This window comes from Hoplias malabaricus, chromosome 11 (genome assembly GCF_029633855.1).
Source record: "Hoplias malabaricus isolate fHopMal1 chromosome 11, fHopMal1.hap1, whole genome shotgun sequence".
Lineage (NCBI taxonomy): Eukaryota > Metazoa > Chordata > Actinopteri > Characiformes > Erythrinidae > Hoplias > Hoplias malabaricus.
The window spans coordinates 28,746,568-28,769,465 of NC_089810.1; the positions used below are offsets into that span (position 1 = coordinate 28,746,568).

Sequence of the window (22,898 nt, forward strand, 5' to 3'; positions counted from 1 at the left end):
TTGCAGAGATCTGAAGGTTTCAGTAATTTTATCACTCAAGGAAGTCAACAAATGCATCAACAGCATTGTTCATCTATTGCGTTCTGCTTTGTTTTTACAGTTGTCTGAAGAGGTTGATGGAATCCATACTCTAACAGTGAACAAAATTCACCAGTTCAGCGATGGATTTACAGCTATACACATCGCCACATTGACATTGAGATGAGAGAGGACTTCAAAGAAGCTTGCAGGTTATTATTTGACCTAAATTTGCATTTATTAATTATTTATTAATAATTATTGCATCAATGTGGCTTCTGTACTTTCATTCATTCATGTATTCATTCATTGTCTTTAACTGCTTGTCCAGTTCAAGGTTGTGGTGGGTACAAAATATTTACATACTACCTGGAGTCACTCTGCGCAAGGTGGGAACACACCTTAGACAGGGCACTAGTCCTTCACAGAGCACCACACACCCACACATTCACTCACGCACTCACACTATGGACACTTTTGAGTAGCCAATCCACCTGCCAATGTGTGTTTGGATCATGAGAGGAAACCAGGAGCACACAGAGGAAACCCATGCAGACACAGTTAGATGTGAGATGGCGGCGCGAGCGCGAACACGTGTACAGCGGCCGCTCCGGAACCAAGCGGGCTTTTGTTTAGTTAAATACGTTTTAAAAAGTTTTTTTTTTTTCATTTTTATTTATAATATATGGACGCAGGAACACGTCCAGTACATATATATCATCGCCAGACACTGCTTCAATATATATACAGGTAATATACAATATCAGCGATGACCTCCAGGAGACGCTGCGGAACCTCCACTTGCTACGGAGGCCAGGCCCTGAAGCCTCGACGTTTCCTGATGCCGGTGGACGGGGAAGGAGATGACATAAGCGGTGTGAGAGGAGACAGAAGCGCGGCAACAAAGGGGGATCCATGCTAGGCTAAGAGCTAACCCGAGCTGGCAGGCTATCCCTTCTCTCTTTCTCTCCAATGTCTGCTCGCTGGAAAATAAACTGGACTATATCAAACTTCAGCAAACTGCACGGCTAGTTTGCAGAGTCCACCCATGGAATGTTGCATATACACCGTGATATATATATATTTTTATATATATTTATATATTGTGTTTGTAGCGTTGACCTTATTCAAACTCTTATGATTACTGATATTTGACTAATGATAGTAATTAAAGTTTTATAATTGGCTTAAGTAATTAAAACGTTAATAATTAATTTGAGAAATGAATAATGGCCAAGCTAAGTGAGTTCTTCAGGATCTTCAGACTTTTAATGAACAGACTCCACACACTGTGATTTCAAATAATGGAAATATTTATTAACAAAAAGAAGAAGAATATTTACTTAACATAGCATAATCTTGAAACCTCACGGCATCAACGCAGGTGAAGCCGATTCGAATTGGAAGATAAGCTAGGCGATCTGGCTTGTGACTAATGTGTTGCGAACTGAGGTTTAATTAACGTATAAATTTATCAAGAGACTTAATTAAATTTTCAGCTCTGGAAGTGCGTAGGTTTAGCTTACTTTGAGGTCCTGGGAGTGATGGCGTCTCGCTTGGTTCCGCAGTTCTCCCGTGGACGTTTCCAGGATCAGCGTGGAGTGGTTTCCTCGTCGGTCGAGTCGCCTCGGGCGTACTCGGAGCGTAATGACGCAGGTGGCAGGATCCTTTGGCTCAATGTCCTGAGTAGGAGGGTCCACTATGTGGACAAAGAGACGAAAGCTTCACTGGTTCCTGCAGATCCAGAACTGAAAATCGATTCAATAGGCTTACGACTTTCTACGACTAATTATTCTACGACTTTCTTCTATCTCGGCGGTGTTTCTTACTCTGGCCACGAATAAGTTCACCTGCTTTGATCAGTCGTGAGATTAAACTTAGATTGGGCGATAAAACATAAACACAATTAAAAAGAAAAGAAGGTATTCAAATCACTCTACGTTGTTTGTAAATTCTTTCACACTAGCTAACTCAAGACGTCTCCTGGGGGCTGAGTGAGGTCCTTTTAAAGTCTTTGTTCGTTGGCGTGGAGAAGAGAAAAACGTCTCGCTTGGAGAGGTTGGAACATAGAGAGATAGCATAAGATAGAGCGCGTAGGAGCGCGTGAAGTAAGAGCAGAAGTTCAGAGAGGAAGTCAAGAGTGAAAGTCAAGAGAGTTTCAGCAGTAAGAGCAAGTTAAGCGAAGAAGTAAGGAGCGTAAGAGGAAGGAGTGTAAGAGAAGTCGACACTCTCTTTTCAAAGGTAGCGCGGTCACGCCCTATTGGGAGGTGTCCTTCCTTTGATTGGATCCGGGGTCTGAGGCTCACGTGACTTGCTTCACGAGAGAGAAAAGGGGGAAGAGAGGAATCAGAGAGATTCAAAAAGAAGAAGAGAGAAAATTCGTGTATACCGAAATTTCTTATACATGTTTGTGACATATCACAATGAGTGTCCTGGATTATTAATATCAAACATCTACGTATATAAGTATCTTGGGTACGTTATGATTACGTCCCACTACAATATCATGCTAGAAGATATTAATTCGTTTTCTTAGTTAGAGACAGAAACTTTTTTTCATGATTGAAAACAGTAATACACATCACTTTATTGGTTGATAGATGTTCATCTGAAGACACAAAGAGTGACATTCATACATATCGCGTACACATATTTACCAGAATTTGATTATTCCCATTATGTATCCCGGCGACCTCGGGCGAGACGTAGTTTCGCCCATGTCCACTTGGGGTCGCTGTTGGTCCATGCTGTTCGTCCTGTGCGGATGGTAACCGGGAGGTCAACCCGAGTTCAGTCAGTTTGACCATCTGGGCTGTCTGTTTAGTAGACCTGAGATAACGTTGTTCACCTAGCGGATGATCTCACCTGGTCCACTAACACCAGTAACATCAGAAAGAAAGCCAAGCAATGCCTTTACTTCCTGCAAAGGCTGAAGAAGGTTCATCTCCCACCTCCTATCCTTACCACTTTTTGCAGAGGAGTCATCGAGAGCATCATGACCAGCTGCATCACTGTCTGGTTTGGGAACTGCACTGTGGCAGTTCGCAAGTCCCTCCAGTGGATCATGAAGACAGCTGAGAAGATTATCGGTGTGTCTCTTCCCTCCATCACAGACATCCATACCACTCGCTGCACCCGCAAAGCACTCAACATTGTGGGAGATCACACACACCCTTCACACACACTATTCAACCTACTGCCGTCTGGAAAAAGGTATTGAAGCATTCGAGCCCTCAAATTCAAACTCCATAACAGATTCTTCCCACATGCTATCAGACTCTTAAACACCTAGAGACTGAGACTGGACTGAAGAAGCACACACACACACACACACACACACACTTCACAAAACACTGGTTTGTTGGACTGAATATGATATACGGAAAATGAGTGTACTGTTTACACATATCCGGTTTACAGCATGGTTACATCCAGTTACCGTTTACAGCCCCCCCGCCCCATACTTATGGTTTTGCACTGTCTTGTATTGTATTGTAATGTATTGTATTGCATGGATATTGATTTGTATTTTCTTAACCATATCTTTTGCACTTTAATGTGTATGCACTGTTTTATGTTTGCACTAGCTTTGCACTAGTTGCACTTTAATGTCTATGCACTGTTTTATGTTTGCACTAGCTTTGCACTAGTTGCACTTTAATGTTGTGTATTGTTTTATGTTTTGTGTCTTTTGCACTTTAATTTGTGTGCACTATTTTATGTTTGCACTAGCATTGCACTAGTTGCACTTTAATGTGTATGCACTGTTTTATGTTTGCACTAGCTTTGCACTAGTTGCACTTTAATGTTGTGTATTGTTTTATGTTATGTGTCTTTTGCACTTTAATTTGTGTGCACTATTTTATGTTTGCACTAGCTTTGCACTAGTTGCACTTTAATGTCTATGCACTGTTTTATGTTTGCACTAGTTGCACTTTAATGTTGTGTATTGTTTTATGTTTTATGTCTTTTGCACTTTAATGTGTGTGCACTGTTTTATGTTTGCACTAACTTTTCACTTGTTGCACTTTAATGTTGTATTGTTTTATGTAGCACCTTGGTCCTGGAGGAACGCTATTTCGTTTCACTGTGTACTGTAAACATTGTATAGTGCTGAAATGACAATAAACTTCTTGAACTTGAACTTGAACTTGAGAACACCAAACTCCCGAGGGGGGCCCAACGTAAATTAATAGTTAATAGGTATGGGATCATTTTTAAAGCATTTTCCTTGAAGGTGTATAGGCATTTACTTCAAGAATAAACTTGTTTTGCTTGACTTACAACTCTGACCCCCTCACTAAGCATGATAAATTAAACTATTGCCACACCATAATAAGTATTATGTCTTAGTGGCGTGCCAAGTCTATTTCTGTTTTTCTGTAGGGTGAACCTACAACATTATATATGATAATTCAGCTGAAAGATCAGGACTGGGAAACTGGTGTTTCCAGAGGAAGCAAGAGTGAGTTGAGGTTTGCTGTCATAGTGCAGTAGATGAGGCCATCTTCACAAACTCCTGTATGTATCATGCCTTCAAAATTGAATACTTGCACACCATGACATTTCTCCAGAGATGCATTTTAAACATGGAGTTGCAGAGTGTGACTCGAGTGATCAGCCTCCTGTACTAAACCTTTCATGCCTCCACTGAACCAAAGCACACAATTCCTGCATAGAAAGTTTACCTTTGCCAAACACAAACAACACATTGGCCTGTGCGGGGACAGTATAACCTGTGGTATATGACTGCCAGTGCACTATTTTCAAGTTTCATTCTTACAGAAGATGTGTACTGAAAACACAAGCAATAATTTTCCTTCCACTGACATATTTTTAATGTAATTAAATGTATTGGTTTAAACAGATAAAAAAGGTAAAATTTAATGTATATTTTAAAATGTCATGTTTTGCGTATTTCCTCTTCATGTGGATTTTTATTAATTTAAAAATTGCTATATTTTTGATTTTGCCTTTTTTACTTAAGTACTTATTTTGCACACTGTTGATTATGGAAGCTTATAAGAATTAAAATTAAAATGCAAATGTAATAGGCAAAATGGCAATAAAATCCTAAGTGTGAATTTAAATTTCCCTTTCGGACATACAAGTTTGATCTCAAAATTAAAATTCAATAATTCCATTTACATTTGCAATTTCATAGACTTCTATTGACATTTAATTTTTTTAATTGATACTATAATGTGCATGTATACAACTAAATAAACAGCATAGAAAGTCATTATGAATATTTGTGTGAATAATTCTGGTACACTTTAGTCACCACAGGGTCCAAAATGGTTTGTCACTGGGGTGGTATATATAAAGCTAATGTTAATGATACATTTTAGTCCCTTATGGTTTCAAGTATATTAACTAGTACAAAAACATGGTTACATGAAAGAACTTACACTGAAAGGTATTGTATTGTACCTAAAAGGGGTACAGCCCCAGTGACTTTGTACTTTGTTAAAATCTGTACTCCATTTTCTTAGTATGTCAATTTTTGTTTAATTTACATGTGTAATCAAATACAAAATATTAAATTTTTTATATTTTCATTAAATATATATATTTTAAATACATTTATACATGTAATTCTGTGCCATTTCTGAGTCACATATTTTGGGCTAATTACAAAAATTTGCAAATATATTTATAATATTTTGCTTTTACCTATGGGTGTAATGTTTGCTTTTACCTATGGGTGTAATGTTTTTTCCAACCGGGATTGTGAACTGACAGGTACAATTAAATACTAATAGAGGTGTTACATAATGGAAACTATTAGAGAAATAATGATTAAACTATTAGGAACCATTAAGTGCTAATGGGTTACATGAAAGAAACTATTAGATCCAATCTGAACCATTAAATTCTTAATGGAACCTACTGTACTTTGAAAGTACATTTGTAATGTGACTCTGTTAGTCGTCTTTTCAAAGTTTATGCTTGGATGTCTTTTCAACTTTAATTCAATGTTTATTGAATGACATTTAGGTACGTGATTTCAACATTGAAATAACGGCTTTAAAAGGACGTCTTTAATGTGGCTTTGTTAGTCATCTTTTCAACATCAGTGTTTGGACATCTTTTCAACTTTCATTTTCAACCTTAAAAAAACAATGATTGAACGACATTTAGGTATGTGAGATCAACGTTGAAATAATGGTTTTAAAAGGACGTCTTTAATGTGACGTTGTTAGTCGTCTTTTCAACGTCTGTGTTTGGACGTCTTTTCAACTTTCATTTTCAACCTTAAAAGACGCTGATTGAACGACATTTAGGTACATGATTTCAAAGTTGAAATAAGAAAACATTGATTAGATGACAGTCAAGTATATTGAATCAATGGCTAAATGTTTACTGGGAGTCCTCAGATTGGTCAGACGTGTTCGCTGATCTCTGAATAGTGCCCTCCCCTGGCCCTACAGATGCCCAAATTAGTTTTGAGTGAGACATTTGGTGCAAAAGTGAAAGTGGTGTTAAGTGTGAACAAAAAACACAGCATTTGAGATTCATAGCTGCAGATTCGAGCAGGTGTAGTCATTGACTTGTGTTTGTGCAAGGCAAATATCCTCTTAAAAAACATTAAAAAAAAAATACAGGTGTGCAAGTCACATTGCACAGATTCATATATTGATTTGCGAATGTGCAACTTTTGTGCATGTTTTATATGAATGTATGAATGTGTTTTGCACCATATTCACCTTTGCAACTGTAGCAAAAACTGTGAGCCTATCAGTCCACTTACCAACATGTGTCTCTTCAGGTTTGCAGCTCCTGAAGAGATTTTCTCTTTGACTTCAAATTTGCTGATACACATGTGTGACTATTTTCTACAACTACAAATTTCACTGTCACAGGTGCTCAGGGGTTTTGAACCAAATATACCTCCATACCAAATCCCCCTATGACTATATGAATACATGAAAAAAACAAGTGGAAAAGGGGTGGATGTGGGAGCAGGCACATGTAAGACCAGTGGTGTTAGAGGGTTTGTAGCCAAATCGGCCACATCCCTGCTTGCACAGTTCGGCATCAGGTGCCGGAAACTAAGGGCAGCTGTGAGAGAGTTATCAGAAACAGCTGAAGAGTCTAGTCAGTGATTGTGGATAAGGAGAGCATAGATTACTTGGGGAAATGCACGAGGGGCTGTTGGAATTGTTGGTGATGTAGCATGTAAAGTTCACATGGAACTGGTGTCAATGAGCATGCATTAATGGTGCCAATGAGGCTAGGTATATATTGTTTATAGTCACCAGAGAGGACAGTGCGAATTTACAGTTGTTGATGGTAAAGCGTAAGGTAGGACCATAAAGCTGGCTTGGAGGGGGGTGGGTCTGGGATGCCAGTTGAGTTGAGCCTTCTGGGGGTGTTGTGGGCTTAATTCAATGAAACACTAACGAGAGGAGGTGCCTGCATGATGACCCCTGTGAAGAGCTAGCAATACAGTGACTGGTTTGGGTACTCATGGGCTGGGCTTAATGAGTAAATGTAGTTGTTTAGGATGCAGTCTCTGATTGGATCATAAAAAGGCCACAGCAAACGTAGTGTTGAAGTGTAGGATTCAGGTAGGAAGGAAGTGTGGTTGGCCCTATGTGAATCTCTAATGGTTTGGCATAAGATATTTTACATCTTATCTTGTGTATGAATATAATTAATAGTGTTCAAACACTAAAGTATAATTGGAGCATGATTCTGAGGGCTACAACATTCCACAATGCACTTGTAATTTGCACTAAATGTATCTCACTACATGCACAAAATGTGGACAAGGATGCATTGCAAGTATCTTTTTTTACTAAGCAAGACGCAGTATAAGTGTCAAACTCACTTATGACTCTTAGGGCTTTTAAGGGAACTACATCGTGATTCACTATGTAGCAAAATACTATTAAGGGATTAGACAGCTATTGTGGTCAAAGCCAGAGTGCCATTATCATGCAATATTGGAACTCCTCGAACATCTCTAAGCCAATCACATTGCGGGTCAAACCTAACCATAGTGTAATAGGTGGTTTGCAGATTACCCTGTGTCACTGCAGGAACTGCAGATGGAGGAAGTGATTTCATACACAGGGGTCTCAATGAGACTATAATAAATCCTGTGGGGTTCCATTATTCATGGTCAGTCATTTCAATTGATTAAATAACAAACAGATTATATCAAATCCCAGGTTCGATCTCCTCTAAGGTACCCTCAGCTCTCCATCCTCTGTAGCCAGATCTGGGAAATTCAAGAGACACCGACACCAGGTTAGTAGAGTTAGTAATCAAGAGTTCCACTTTATTGAAGAAAAGTACAGAATATATATGTGTCCTATATCTACTATCTAACTGACAGGGAAAGGGTGAGGGCATGGATTGATAAGGGGAGGCATATTCTAGTCTAATGGTCTGTGAAAGAAAAGAGAAGCAAGCTGAGTAAAATTACAGAATAGTGCAAACTACAGTACAAACCTTTATTCGCCAGTATACCTACATGTACCTGCCACCCCATTTAATGTGGATAAGGAAAGCTGGCTTGATCGTGCTGTCTGTGAGGAAAGAGTATTGTATGTTGCTCAGTATTGTGAGTGCTGTGGGTGTTCTCTGGTGGTAGAATTAAAACCTAAAATTATATTTTGTAGTGGAAATAGTATGCACACGTTGCGGTGGCATAAGCACTACATAGCTGAGTCAATGATAATTAATTATTATTTAATTTATAATTAATTATTTAATTCATTTTGCTAAGCTCCATGTTTGGGAGTCATTATATAATATGTAGTGTCTTTACCTGTCCAGTCTCAGCTTGGACATGTAGATCATCATGTTAGATGACTTTACATTATATAGCAGTATTAGCTAGAATAAATCATTATTAATGAATTATGCTCATTGACCCGCCATAGTAGTGATGTGTCGGTCGCGAACGAACCGGTTCAAAGAGCCAGCTCTTGTAAGTGAACGATGAGAACCGGTTCCAGTCTAAGACCGAGCCATTTTTTTCTAAGGCTTGTCATTCAACCAGTCAGAGAACAACAAGCAAAGCTGAGACACTTGGTTTTCCTGAATGCCAATCTGCCTTCCAAAAAATAGTTGAAGAAAATGTTAAATCAGTTAAATGTTTGTTGACAGTTGTGGTTGTTTTAATCACTACCGTTGAATGCTCCTGTTTTGCACTTTGCAGAATACAGTGGAACCTCTACTTACGAACTTGATCCGTTCCGTGACCCGGTTCGTAAGTAGAAAAGCTCGTTTCTCAAGTAAATTTTCCCCATTTAAAATAATGGAAAAGCATTCTTTTTTTCCAGCCCACCCGAAAGTCACCCTTTTGCACTGATATATGTTTACAAAACTCTCTAATTAATAAAAAAATACATGTAGCGTTACTAAAAATAAAAAAAGAAATACAGTAGTAACAGTAATAAACGACTGGCTGGAGGAGTAACACAGGCACTGTCTGTATGACGGGAGGTGGGGGCTGGTTGGAATAACGGAGAGTAGGCGAGTGAATGTGGGGAGATGAAGCATAGATACGGCTTAACTTAGCACAAATTTCGATGTCTGCCATTTACACTAATGCTAACTTGCTAAAGCTACTATTTGCTTATCTTAAAATCTCGAGGGTCAAGAAAACGAGAGAAAACGGGTCAAGTTTGTGCGCGCTGTGAGACTCGCCTATTGGGGTCAGTGGCCATTTCCAGCCGCCGGCTCGGCAGAGGCTCGGGTTTGTTTCTAGAGTCACGGTTCGTTGGTGGAGGCAAAAAATATTCAAATGCCTGGTTCGTATCTTGGAAAGTTCGTTAGTATAGGCGTTCGTAAGTAGAGGTTCCACTGTATTTGTTTATTTTATTAATCAGTAATGGATGATTATTTAATTTAATAAGCTATTTTGTAATACCTACCATTTGGGTTCCATTGGCTAAATTTCAGAGTACAAGTGATATTTTATTAAGTTATTTCCAGTTATATAAAATCCAGTTATTTATACAATTGAATGTGTGAGTGCAATCAGTAAGTTATTACAAGACAACCATAAAAACAATTGGCCATTGCAACACTATTTATTATTTTTAATATTGAACAATAATATTTTGTCCACATAGTCATGTAGGTAATATTGTTCTGTACCAGTGGAAATAAGTGGTAAAACAAAAAGCCATTTAGGAGCCAAAAGAGCCGGCTCCCCAAAAAGAGCCGAAATTCCCATCACTACGCCATAGGTTCTTGGCTCTGAAATTGAATCTGAACTAGAAGGAATAATTCCGTACAAGAAAACTGCACACACAAATAACCAAGGATTGGCTTTATCACACAACTGGTTTAATAATAATATCAAATAATGAATATTGATTATACATTCATATAATGAAATGGATTACTGCGATACATGAGGGAACAGGGAGATTAATATATGAGGAAATTTATCTATAAAAATTACCCTAGATTCTAGAAAGGCTATTGTTTATCTCAGCAAGCATTCAGCACCAACCTCCTGAGTAATGAAAAAAATGAAACCATGTGACCTTACATATACCGGGAGATACTGGAGACTGGACATAGCTGGGATCATGTTGCTGACGCGCAGTGCTTTCCGGTGCGGGCTTTCCACCGCGGGCCTTGTAGCGTTGCAGTTGTGGGTGTTTCTTTTCTCCCCCATTTCAGACACTGTGACCCCTCCGTCGGAGCTGGTGACATTCTGAAGTTCTCTTCTCCATCATCTCTGATCTGCCGTGTTGTGAGAGAAATGTCCAAGCAGGTCTCTCCTGGGCCTCATCTCAGAAGGTCATTCTGAGGGTGTGTGTGGCTGTCTTCTCCGTAGCTGGTCCGGAAGCTGTTGTCATCACTTTGAGGGTCTGAGGTCTCCTTCATGCTCTGGGTTGCATTGAATTTTTGCTGGAGTTAAACTATAGCTTTTCTTAAACTATAGATTTCTACAAGAGATAAAATTAAAATAGAACATCTGTTCTATCTGGACAATGCTTGAGGGGCCCAAGACTGTTTAAGAAAGCCATGAGAGTCTGATGCCTGCAGAGGCACCTGCAGAGTCATTTCAAACCAGAGTCATTCCTCTCTTTAGCCTTGAAAAAGGCTAAAAGAGAAAAAGTGTGAAGTGAAGCGAAGGTATGGGGAAAGAAGAAGATGAAGTGGGGAAAAAGCTTTTTTCATTTGGTGCCACTGGGTTTTTTAACCAGAATTTAGAAAACCCGCCTTGAAGACCTGATTGGAGCCTCTCTTGCTCCTGATTGGCTGTTTCCTGTATGTAGTGACATCACATAAAATTTATGACCCTTGACAAGACAAAGGCTTGCAGACCATCCCTTTTTGAATGAATGTCCCAGAATTCTGAATCATACTTTGCAATATAAAAGATTATTTGTTAACACAAAGTAATATCATTAAGACAACCATGTTTAACATAATTATTAACCAAATACACACATAGTATGTGGCTACCTTGGTCTACATAAGTTCATATAAAAAAGAAATGACTTTAAACACATGTAAATTAATCCCACCCATTTTGATTGTCCAAATGGAATTAATTTCAAACAGTTGCACCCATAGGCAACTTGTTGTTTTAAACCAATGGGAATTAAGGTTTAATTCTATAGTTTGAGAAGTTCTTTATTAAGCAGTTTTATACAGAGCATAAACTGATCCTCAGGAGTGTCTCCCAAAAGTTTTTTCTCTTGACCCTGTGTGGCCTTGGGTCATAAAAAAGGTCCCTGGAGAGTGGTTTACGAGCCTGCTCTGTGTTATCTGAAATTCCCATCTGGGCTTGTGTGGCTTGGAGATGTCTCTTAAACCAGCTAATGTTTGGGTATTTAAAATCAAATCTCAGAAAGTCAAATTTCTTATTAGAAATTACAGTTTTTCTCAATTGCCAAGACACATTTCCTGAAACCAGGCATCCATTTCTCCAAACTGTAAACACGAAGGCCAATTCACACACTAAATTCACAAAACCTCTGACTCTTCCTGCAAAACCAAACTATTGCCTCAAAACTGTTCAAGCAGTGCTCAAAACCAAACAATGTTGTCAAATCAGGCCTCAAGTCAATCAAAATGATAAACAGCAATGAACAGTCATTACACACAACACTGAAAAAAGGAAAACACAGTGATCAGATCATGAAGCTGTAGAAATAATCTTTATTGTCCACAAAGGAAAATGCAGTTTCAAAACAAAACTCTTGTTTAACAAAAATTTGTAATTATGTAGTGTGGAAAAAAAAACATACAAAAAAAAAAAATACATTACAACAGAAGTGCATACAGTATCTACTCTACTGCAGCATCATGTCGACGTGCTGGGTCAGGACACAGGATTTTATCTACATCACAGGCCACATTCTTCCTTGTCAGGCATCTTGGGAAATAACTCCTAGTATGCCTGATCCATGCTAGGCATGCATTACAGGCCAGTTCCATGGCCTGCAAGAGATTTTCCCTGGTGTAGGGTTGCCAGGCATACCCCTTCCAACACCATGAAGAGAAGAACTCTTCTGTTGGGTTGAGGAAAGGGGAGTATGGTGGAAGAAAAACATCATGGGGATGACGTAGCTTACAGAACTAGACTGAGAGACCATTTAAAGGCCTTTACAGGTGGTCTGAGTTAATTAGTTGATTAGAGTGTGGCATCAGGTGTCTTCAGTATTGAACCTTTTCGCTATATTCTAATTTTCTGAGATACTAAATTTGGGGTTTTCATTATTTGTCAGTTATAATCATCAACTTAAAAGAAATAAACACTTGACATATATCAGTCTGTGTGTAATGAATGAGTATAATATACAAGTTTCACTTTTTGAATGGAATTACTGAAATATATCCACTTTTTCATATTCTAATTTTATGACATGCACATGTACATATGGGGGGCATGGTGGCAACGCAGGTAATGTCAAAGTCACACAGCTCCAGGGACCTGGGTTCAAGTCCTGCTCCGAGTGACTGTGAGGAGTTTGATGTGTTCTCCCTGTGTCCTTGTGGGTTTCCTCCCACGATACAAAAACACATGTTGGTAGGTGGATTAGGACTCAAAATTGTCCAGGTGTCAGTATGTGATTGTGTGTCACATTGTGGAAGACTGGTGCCCCCTCCTATAAGGGATAAAAAAAACAAGATATATGTGCTAAAGCATACTGCAGTCTCTTACAGAGTGAGTCTCAAAGAAACTTAGAGGGCACTTTACACATGAGGTGTATCTTGCTATCCTGCTCTGGCCTAAACACGATTATGAAAAATGATGCGTAATGTTCTGGGAAAGAGTAGATATACCCAGTTCCCATTATTTGTTTAATATTTAATGAAATAAACAATAGGTTATCTGAAAAACATAATAATAATTAATAAACAACACATTATATATGTTCCTAAAATATGCTGCTAACTTTTACAATATATATCACGATCTCAAAGAGATTTGGAGGGTACCTTACCCATGAGGTGCTTCTTGGTATTCTGCTCTGGCCTAAACACAATTATAAAACACTTGGGAGCAAAAATACAAATAATCAAACCAAAGCTTGAAGCCAAAATAGCAAATATCTCTACTGCCACAGTCAGTTTGCCAGGAGAGCTTATATAAGCTGGGATGAAAGTAGCCCAAACTGCACAGAATATGAGCATACTGAATGTAATGAACTTGGCTTCATTAAAGTTATCAGGCAGCTTTCGAGCCAGAAAAGCCAAAACAAAACACAATAGAGCCAGGAATCCTATATAACCCAGCACAGCCCAGAATGCTACTGCTGAACCTAATCCACATTCCAGAATTATCCTCTCCTTGTAGTGCTTTAGGTTATTGAAGGGGAAAGGGGGAGATAATGTTAACCAAAGCACACAAATTACGGTCTGAATAAGAGTGAATGTAAAGACACTGAGTCTCTGCTGTGGAGGCCCAAACCACTTCATGACATTACTGCCTGGAAGTGTAGCCCTGAAGGCCATTAATACCACTATTGTTTTCCCCAGAACACAGGAGATGCAGAGAACAAAGGTGATGCCAAACGCTGTGTGCCGAAGCATGCAAGACCACTCAGAGGGTCTCCCAATGAATGTAAGTGAACATAGGAAACACAGAGTCAGTGAGAAGAGCAGCAGGAAGCTCAGCTCTGAGTTGTTGGCTCTGACAATAGGAGAAGTCCTATGTCTGTAGAAGACAACAGCCACACACACTGCAATAAAGGCCCCAGCCACAGAGAACACTGTCAGAATAATGCTCAGAGTGTCACCCCAGGACAGGAACTCCACAGGCTTAGGCGAGCAGGTGTCTCTCTTGGCATTGGGCCAGAACTCAGGAGGGCATGGCATACAGTTCAAAGCATCTATAAGAATGAAAAGCACATTCAGGACCAAATATTATACAGAAATTCGAAAGAATGAAACAAGAAAGCATGGCTTTCTTTCACAATAACTACCACTGCATCTAAAAAGGTGTCAGGAGGAGCAAATGTTTTCAAAATTTCCCTGGACTGAAAATCATAGTATAGGGTGAGGTTGGTAAAATATTAATTTAGCATTATTTGCTGTAGCCAACCTGTTCTGTTACTGATCTCTCCTTCTGCACATGGTATACAGTCATAGCAGCAGACTGGCCTTCCTTTCTGTACAGCCTTCCTAGTGCCAGGAGGACAACTCTCACTGCACACAGACACTGGCACCTGTGAAAGAAAATAAATGAAAAAGAATATATGGTAATCATTTGAATATCACAATGTCATTCACAGGTGATTTTTGCTTTGCTCATGTCAGTGAATACCTCAATCTGTCCCCCCATCCAGCTGATTGCTCTGTTAGCATTGAACTCCTGTCCCTTTGGTTTAGATGAGTCGTACTCGCCCACAGTCACAAAATCCAAAGCCCCATCTTTTTGAACTTGCCAGTTAATGAGCTCATAGATGGGCAGACCATCACCGTTGGCATCAAATGTGACCCGATTACCATTTTTCGTGGTGAAATTCACTCTCTTGAGCTGGTCGAGTATCTACAGTGGGAAATATCATTATGATGTGTTTTTTGTATGCAGAACACATTCATTCATTGTTCAGGACAGTTGTTAAATCGGTCGTAAATAGATTCATGTTTATGGTATTTAAATACAAGTAAAGCTGTCACGAGTATTCATGGTGTTTTAAATCTAGATTTATACCTGCCATGGTGCGAACTGAATGCTCTTGTCGCACTGCGTGTCATTACAGATAACACCGTGGATGGCATGCGCTATGGCGTATGTAGCTTTGTACACCATGTTAGTGATACGCAGCTGTGACGTGTCTGTGTACGGGTTCTGCAGCGCGCGGATGTCCTCGCTGCCGTTACATACCCGCGCGCCCTTCGAGGAACCCGTCAGGCTACAGCTGAACGAGGTCTCCCAGAATTCCGTTAACAGTGGTGACTTTAGAACTTGTGCTGGAGAGAGGTCTAGAAGATATTCACGGAGCCCTGGGATCACTGACTTGGGGATGCCGAATCCTATAGCCCCAGCGCACATGTTATAGCGTAGAAACTTTGTATTCATGATCAATGTGTCGCTGCAAATCCACTGAAGAGGAGGCGGTGGATTTCTCACCAGTTCTTCTAATAAAACTTCCATTTCGCCCGCGTTCATAAACGCTACTATTACTCTGGCTGTTGATGAGCGGATGACGTTCGCCACTCTCTCCACTTTACTGCGCGGATCTGTCCTGTAAAAGGCCTCCGAGTACTCCACGCAGATCCCCTCCTCCTGCGCAGCCTTTAGAAACGAGGCCATTCCGTAATTCCCATAATCCGAGTCACTGCGCACTGCCCCAATCCATGTCCAGCCAAAATACTTCACGATTCTGGCCAGCGCTGCCGCTTGGTGGTGGTCACTTGGCACGGTCCTGAGAAAGGCAGGGAACTGACGCTTATCACTCAAACACGCACAGGTTGCGAAATGGCTGACCTGTTATTTAATATAGATAAACATAACATTTGTTCTTGAACGCTTCATGAATTCATCAGTCACTAATAAACCAAAAAACAACACGATCATATCATAGAATATTAGACAATTTCACATTAGACAATATTCACCTGTGGAATTCCAAGCAGACCTAGAAATCTGGCCATGCTGACTGAGGGAGTAGAATTAGTATCTCCTAGAATAGCGGGTACAGCTGCGGTTGCAGAATTTGGACACCCATATTTGTCGTTGAAAACTTGTTCCCTGCCATTAGCAAACTGAAACGTAACTTTGATCGCCATGGGTACTGCCGCGCACGAGTCATATATCTGGTAGCCCAGCGTGATTCCCGGCAGCAGATCTGTTCTCTTGTTGATCTCGTTGATGGTGAACTCCATGGTACGAGCGTTGAGTAGGTCTCTGATATCCATACTGTGTGAGACAGAAAATACATGACAAGATAATATTGCATTTACAGGTGTCATCATATTCAAAATCATTCGTCTGTCTACGTCTACGTCTTAAACTATATTCACGCTGCACTCACAGACAGACCTCCCAGAGCACTGTGGTTGTAGTGGCAGCTTTGTGTAGGAGTTCTGCTCTGATCTCATGTAGGAATGAATGGCGAAAATTCCTCCAACCTCCAAATCTCCATTCTTATAAAGAATGGGTAGTTGAGGCTCAGTCCACAGCCTGCATGTGACCGAGTTAACGTTACACGCTGCAGGACAGATCCCTGTCCACAGCATTGATATAAACATCATCAGATTTAATGAGAGCTGCATTTCATACTCACAATCAGTACTCTCTGAAAGTCATGGACTGTCTTACAGTGCTTTAAATATCCACCTTATCATTATGTCCAAGTCACAGGGGTGGGACAAAGCACAAGAGTCATGGTTTTGTACAGAATGTTAATCACAGTAGTATTAACTGTTAATTATTTTCTTTATGCCAAATATACAGGTGAAACAGCGCCAACGGTATTCCTCTTGATGTGCAGACAATTAAAAACAATACAATCAATTCACATTGATTGTTATTCATTCATTAATTTATTAACTAATTTGTTCGTTCATTCGTTCATTTATCGTCTGTAAGTGCTTATCCAGTTCAGGGTCGAGGTGGGTAAGGAACCTACCGGTAATCGATGGGTGCAATGCGGGAAAACACCACGGAGGGGGCGTCAGTTCTTCACAGGGCGACATGCACTCACACTTTTGGACACTTTTGAGTAGCCAGTCCACCGACCTTATATATATATATATATATATATACATATATACACATAAATAAATACACACACACACACACACACACACACACACACACATATATATATATATACAGCACAGTGGCACAACAGGTAGTGTTGCAGTCACACACCTCAAGGGACCTGTGAGGAGTTTAGTGTGTTCTCCCTGTGTCTGCGTGGGTTTCCTCGTGCTCCGGTTTCCTGCCTTGCACCCAATGATTCCAGGTAGGCTCTGGACCTATCGCAATCCTGAACTGGATAATTGGTTACAGATAATGAATGGATGAATATTCACATTGTACATTTAGACCACCCTGTGGATTTAAGTGGTGGGATGGATCAACCACCAATCCGCACAGAAAAAATATGTGTCACCAAATAATAGACTTCTGAAGTGATATCATCCAGCAGACATCAGTACTATTATTCTATAAACTGAGTGGACAGTGGTAATCAAAAACAAACTAAAAGAAACTATGTGAAATTAATTTAACCATATTAAGTTGTTGAAATTATAGCTCTTAGTTGGGTTAATATATTTTTTCAATGTTTGGAATAATATCCACTCATTAATGAAAAAAAAAATTAATCTGCTTTTTATTATATAAAATTATATGAAATTATATTTTTGTGTGGATGTTATGTAATATTAATAATCATTTTCAAGTTACAAGCACTTCCTTTGTATGCATGTTTGTTTGTGTGTTTTCTCACTGAGGAATCCGTACGTTTTGTGAGAATCTTAGCCATAACATGAGAAGCAAATATTATTTATCCAGCTACTGTAGGTAAAGGCAAGGGATTGTGGGTAACTGCAGTTATTTGTTTACCTTCTGAAACTCCATGTCTTTTAAGATGGAACTATGTGTTTCAGTTTGTGCATGACTGAAAAGCATCTAGTCTAAATTCACTGTTTGAATTATCACAGAAACTCATGTAGTTTGGTAGCACTTTCTCTCTGTTAACTTTCATACAGTTAGTGCTCTGCTGAATTTAGGGTTGGTTTCTACTTAAAAAAAATGTGAAACAGCTAAAATTATTATTCATATTACCTACCTATGGAGCAGGAATAAAGCAAAATCCTCACCCCTTTTCATGATTTTGCACATTTGAAGGTCTCTGTCATTTGTCTTTCCTGAGGCAAGAGACAGAAAGCCTAGCATTACTGCACAGTCTTACTGCACAACTTTTTTTTTTTTAACTGGTTTATTGATACTGAGGCTTCATAAACACGTTAGACAGAGGCTAGCAAATGGTGATGAAATATCTTCTAAGTTTTATAAAAAGCGTTTTCTTGATTACGATCATAGATGATCACTTTAACTCCTGAGACCAAAAAATATTTATTAATATTAGTTTAAACTTGAACTTTACTCATGCTAGCAGGCAAGTAATATGAGGTGAATGTAATGTATTGGAATACAGGTTTCTAAGTGTTAGTTCTTTATTCAAATCAAGACTCTAGTAAATAATTTCATGATTTAATGTGTTGCAGCGTCTCAATTTTGTTTTTCCTTTTAAAAATAGACAAAACTAGTTAGCTTGCTAACATATCTTCGCCATTTTGTTTATATACATTCTAAAGTTATTAGAGAAATTCAGAATGTAGTTATTTTAATATAAACCCACTTTGTCAGTCAGTTATCTCATGTTTTTGAAAACCACAAAGTACCCAGCCATTATTTATAAAAAAAATTCAGATAATCTTAGCATTCCAAGTTAAACTAAGGTCATTTAGTATGTTAAACATACTTAATATATTTTCAAAATGGTATGTATTAAAGAATATATTATCTCTGAATTTGTGTAATTGTGTGATTCCCGGAAGGCTCCCGCAGTGACCCTGAACTGGATAGAATTACAGACAATGAGTAAATTAATTATCTCAGGTTGATCATAATGATGAGGCAGTGCTAATCCTTCATGTTAACTTTTATAGTTTTTTGTGAGAGTCTCAAAGAGACTTTGAGGGCATTTTACCCATGAGGTGCTTCTTGGTATTCAGCTCTGGCCTAAACACAATTATGAAACACTTGGGAGCAAAGATACAAATAATCAAACCAAAGCTTGAAGCCAAAATAGCAAATATCTCCACAGCCACAGTGAACTTTCCAGGAGAGCTGACATAAGCTGGGATGAAGGTCACCCAAACTGTACAGAATATGAGCATACTGAATGTGATGAACTTGGCTTCATTGAAGTTATCAGGCAGTTTTCTGGCCAGAAAAGCCAAAACAAAACACAATAGAGCCAGGAATCCTATATAACCCAGAACAGCCCAGAATCCTACAGCTGATCCTAATCCACATTCCAGAATGATCCTCTCCTTGTAGTGCTTTAGATTTTTGAAGGGGAATGGAGGGGATATTGTTAACCAAAGCACACAAATAATGACCTGTATGAGAGTGAAGAAAAGAACACTGAGTCTCTGCTGTGGAGGCCCAAACCACTTCATGACATTACTGCCTGGAAGTGTAGCCCTGAAGGCCATTAATACCACTATTGTTTTCCCCAGAACACAGGAGATGCAGAGAACGAAGCTGATCCCAAATGCTGTGTGCCGAAGCATGCAGGACCACTCAGAGGGCTGACCAATGAAAGTAAGTGAACAGAGGAAACACAGAGCCAGTGAGAAAAGCAGCAGGAAGCTCAGCTCTGAGTTGTTGGCTCTGACAATGGGAGATGTCCTATGTCTATAGAAGATGATAGCCACACACACAGCAATGAAGGCCCCAGACACAGAGAATAATGTGAGTATAATGCTCAAAGTATCACCCCAGGACAGGAACTCCACAGGTTTGGAGAGACAGCTATCTCGCTTGGCATTGGGCCAGAACTCAGGAGGGCACGGCATACAGTTCAAAGAATCTAAGAGATTAAAAAAGAATAGAGGACCAAATATTTTCAGCAGTTCTATACATTGGGAATTACAGTAATAGGTTAGGCTGGTAAAAGCTTCATTAAGCATTGTGTGCTGTGATATCCAACCTGTTCGGTTACTGATCTCTCCTTCTGCGCATGGTATACAGTCATAGCAGCAGACTGGCCTTCCTTTCTGTACAGCCTTCCTAGTGCCAGGAGGACAACTGTCAGTGCACATAGACACAGGCAGCTGAAAAAAAACAAATGCAAATCATAATCATAGAATTATATAAATATTTGCATGTCTCAGATCAATTTACAGTCATATTTCTTGCTCTTGTCAATGATTACAATACCTCTGTTTGTCCCCCCACCCAACTGATATTTGTGCTTATGCTGAACTCTTGTCCCATTGGTTTGGAAGAGTCAAAGAGGCCCACTGTCACAAAATCCAAGGTCCCATCTTTTTGAACTTGCCAGTTTATGAGCTCATAGACAGCCACAGGGTCACCGTTGGCATCAAACATGACTTGAACTCCATTCCTTGTGGTGAAGTTTATTCTCCTGAGCTGGTCAAGTACCTGCAGTGGGAGATATTATTGAAAAATCATACACATTGTTTTGTTTATAATTTTGGAATCGTGGGTAATTAATTGATGCATATTTGTCTGTATAAATGTGTATAATGTAGTATGATGTAGACGCATATCAATATTAATACAATAGCATCAAGATAATTTACACTAAACAGAAATCATGGTGATATTTGAAAGAAGATTAATAGGAGATTAATCTAGGACATTAATACCTGCCATGGTGCGAATTGAATGCTCTTGTCGCACTGCGTGTCATTACAGATAACACCGTGGATGGCATGTGCTATGGCGTATGTAGCTTTGTATACCATGTTAGTGATGCGCAGCTGTGACGTGTCTGTGTACGGGTTCTGCAGCGAGCGGATGTCCTCGTTGCCGTCACATTCCCTCATGCTTTCAGAGAAACCAGTCAGGCTACAGCTGAACGAGCTCTCCCAGAATTCCTTTAACAGCGGTGACTTAAGAGCTTGTGCTACAGTGAGGTTTAGAAGAAACTCACCGAGACCTGGGATCTCTGAGCGGGGAACACCGAACCCTATCGCCCCAGCGCACATGTTAAAGCGCAGATGCTTTGCATTTATGATCCATGTCTCACTGCCAATCCACTGAAGTGGAGGCGGTGGATTTCTCACCAGTTCTTCTAATAAAACCTCAATTTCGCCTGAGGCCATAAACGCTACTATTACTCGGGCTGTTGATGAGCGAATGACATTCGCCACTCTCTCCACTTTACTGCGCGGATCTGTTCTGTAAAACGCCTCTGAGTACTCGACACAGATCCCCTCCTCCTGCGCAGCCTTTAGAAACGAGGCCATTCCGTAATTCCCATAATCCGAGTCACTGCGCACTGCCCCAATCCATGTCCAGCCAAAATGCTTCACCATTCTGGCCAGCGCTGCCGCTTGGTGGTGGTCACTTGGCACAGTCCTGAAGAAGGAAGGGAACTGACGCTTATCGCTCAAACACGCGCAGGTTGTGAAATGGCTGACCTGTGGCACAACGAAGTAAATTATATATATATATATATATATATATATATATATATATATATAGACAAATGCAATCTACCAACCTGTGGAATTCCAAAGAGACCTAGTATTCTGGCCATGCTAATTGAAGGAGTAGAATCAGACTCTCCAGCAAGAACAGGCACAGCAGCAGCTGCAGGTTTTGGACACACATGTGTATTATTGACAAATGGTTCCATGCCACTGGCAAGCTGAAGTGCAATTTGGATCGCCATGGGCACTGCTGCGCACGAGTCGTATATCTGGTAGCCCAGCGTGATTCCAGGCAGCAGATCTGTGCTATTGTTAATCTCTTGGAGGGTGAACTCCATGGCACGAGCATAGCGCAGGTCCCTAAATTCCATACTGTATAAGACAGACAACACGCAGTTAGAAGGTATTTTCTTGGCACGTGCCATAGCCATTTGCCGTTCACTACATTCACTCACACACAGACCTCCCAGAGCACTTTGGGTGTAGTGGCATCTTGGTGTATGTGTTCGGTTCTGATTGCATATAATTGTGAATGGAGAAAATCCCTCCAATGATAAAGTCCCCATTCATATAAAGGCCCGGCAGCTGAGGCTCAGCCCACACACTGCAAGTGACCGCGTCAGCTTTACACACTGCAGGACGGAAACCAGGAATCCACAGCACCGATACAAACATCATCAGTCTTGAAACGATATACATTGCATGCTCGGAACTTCCCAGCTCTCTCTAAAGGTCATGATGGCCAACATCCCTTTAAATATCTACGATACAATGCTGTGTTAGTCGCAGGGGTGTGAGCTGGGCAAAGGGGGCGTGATTTATTTATTTTTTTTACTTAAAGTGCAATTGATGACATTTTGTTTATTCCATAATGTCAACATGAATAAAAGATAAAACACAATATTTAAAATACTGATTAACTAAAAACGAGTTATATCTTGATCAAATTAGAGCTCTTGATAAAATAAAAAACTAACTGCACCACCCCTTCTTAAGACTGAAGCTTTTAATAAACGTAAACATATGTAAGATCGACACAATGGAAATATATTCATATATAGATGTTAAATGAAGTAAAAAAATACCTTGTATTTTTGGGTAGTGTCCTGCCAAACTAGCAAGAGCACTGTTTTTTTTTTTATTATTATTTTCTTATGACGTATATTCAGATGACATATAATTTAATGTCCATATATTCATATATCCGTATTAAGTGTGTGCTGCGTGTAGGTATGACTTAT

General features: G+C 39.7%; 2 protein-coding genes across 5 annotated transcripts; both read right to left on the reverse strand.

The window, feature by feature from the left end:
* Window positions 1–13,237: 13,237 nt before the first annotated feature.
* Window positions 13,238–16,692, reverse strand: LOC136709381 (extracellular calcium-sensing receptor-like). Of its 2 annotated transcripts, none has more exons than XM_066684554.1 (6): window positions 16,496–16,692; window positions 16,072–16,372; window positions 15,164–15,940; window positions 14,774–14,998; window positions 14,552–14,675; window positions 13,238–14,339 (listed from the first exon to the last, which is right to left on the reverse strand). In XM_066684554.1, the coding sequence occupies exons 1-6, from the start codon at window positions 16,690–16,692 to the stop codon at window positions 13,426–13,428; spliced, it is 2,538 nt and encodes an 845-aa protein (XP_066540651.1). In that variant the 3' UTR covers window positions 13,238–13,425. The 2 variants fall into 2 exon arrangements, with proteins under 2 accessions (XP_066540651.1, XP_066540652.1); XM_066684555.1 differs by having other exon boundaries at window positions 16,484–16,569.
* Window positions 16,693–19,152: 2,460 nt separating this feature from the next.
* LOC136709485 (extracellular calcium-sensing receptor-like) lies at window positions 19,153–22,314 on the reverse strand. Of its 3 annotated transcripts, none has more exons than XM_066684755.1 (6): window positions 22,121–22,314; window positions 21,729–22,029; window positions 20,869–21,645; window positions 20,417–20,641; window positions 20,187–20,310; window positions 19,153–20,066 (listed from the first exon to the last, which is right to left on the reverse strand). In XM_066684755.1, exons 1-6 carry the CDS (start codon window positions 22,225–22,227, stop codon window positions 19,153–19,155), a joined length of 2,448 nt encoding a protein of 815 aa, XP_066540852.1. In that variant the 5' UTR covers window positions 22,228–22,314. The 3 variants fall into 3 exon arrangements, with proteins under 3 accessions (XP_066540852.1, XP_066540853.1, XP_066540854.1); XM_066684756.1 differs by having other exon boundaries at window positions 22,115–22,230; XM_066684757.1 differs by having other exon boundaries at window positions 21,729–22,017; window positions 22,115–22,218.
* Between the last annotated feature and the right edge of the window lie 584 nt (window positions 22,315–22,898).

What these genes read in the sequence shown, in the direction of transcription:
- LOC136709381 (XM_066684554.1), bottom strand. Translation starts at nt 16,692, where the DNA reads ATGCTGTGGACAGGGATCTGTCCTGCAGCGTGTAACGTTAACTCGGTC. An exon ending in GTCTGCTTGGAATTCCACAG is followed by an intron (nt 15,941 to 16,071) that starts GTGAATATTGTC and finishes ATTAAATAACAG; the next exon opens with GTCAGCCATTTCGCAACCTG. An exon ending in TTCAGTTCGCACCATGGCAG is followed by an intron (nt 14,999 to 15,163) that starts GTATAAATCTAG and finishes TTCCCACTGTAG; the next exon opens with ATACTCGACCAGCTCAAGAG.
- LOC136709485 (XM_066684756.1), bottom strand. Translation starts at nt 22,227, where the DNA reads ATGAATGGGGACTTTATCATTGGAGGGATTTTCTCCATTCACAATTAT. An exon ending in AAGTGCTCTGGGAGGTCTGT is followed by an intron (nt 22,030 to 22,114) that starts GTGTGAGTGAAT and finishes TGTCTTATACAG; the next exon opens with TATGGAATTTAGGGACCTGC. An exon ending in AGAGATCAGTAACCGAACAG is followed by an intron (nt 20,067 to 20,186) that starts GTTGGATATCAC and finishes TTAATCTCTTAG; the next exon opens with ATTCTTTGAACTGTATGCCG.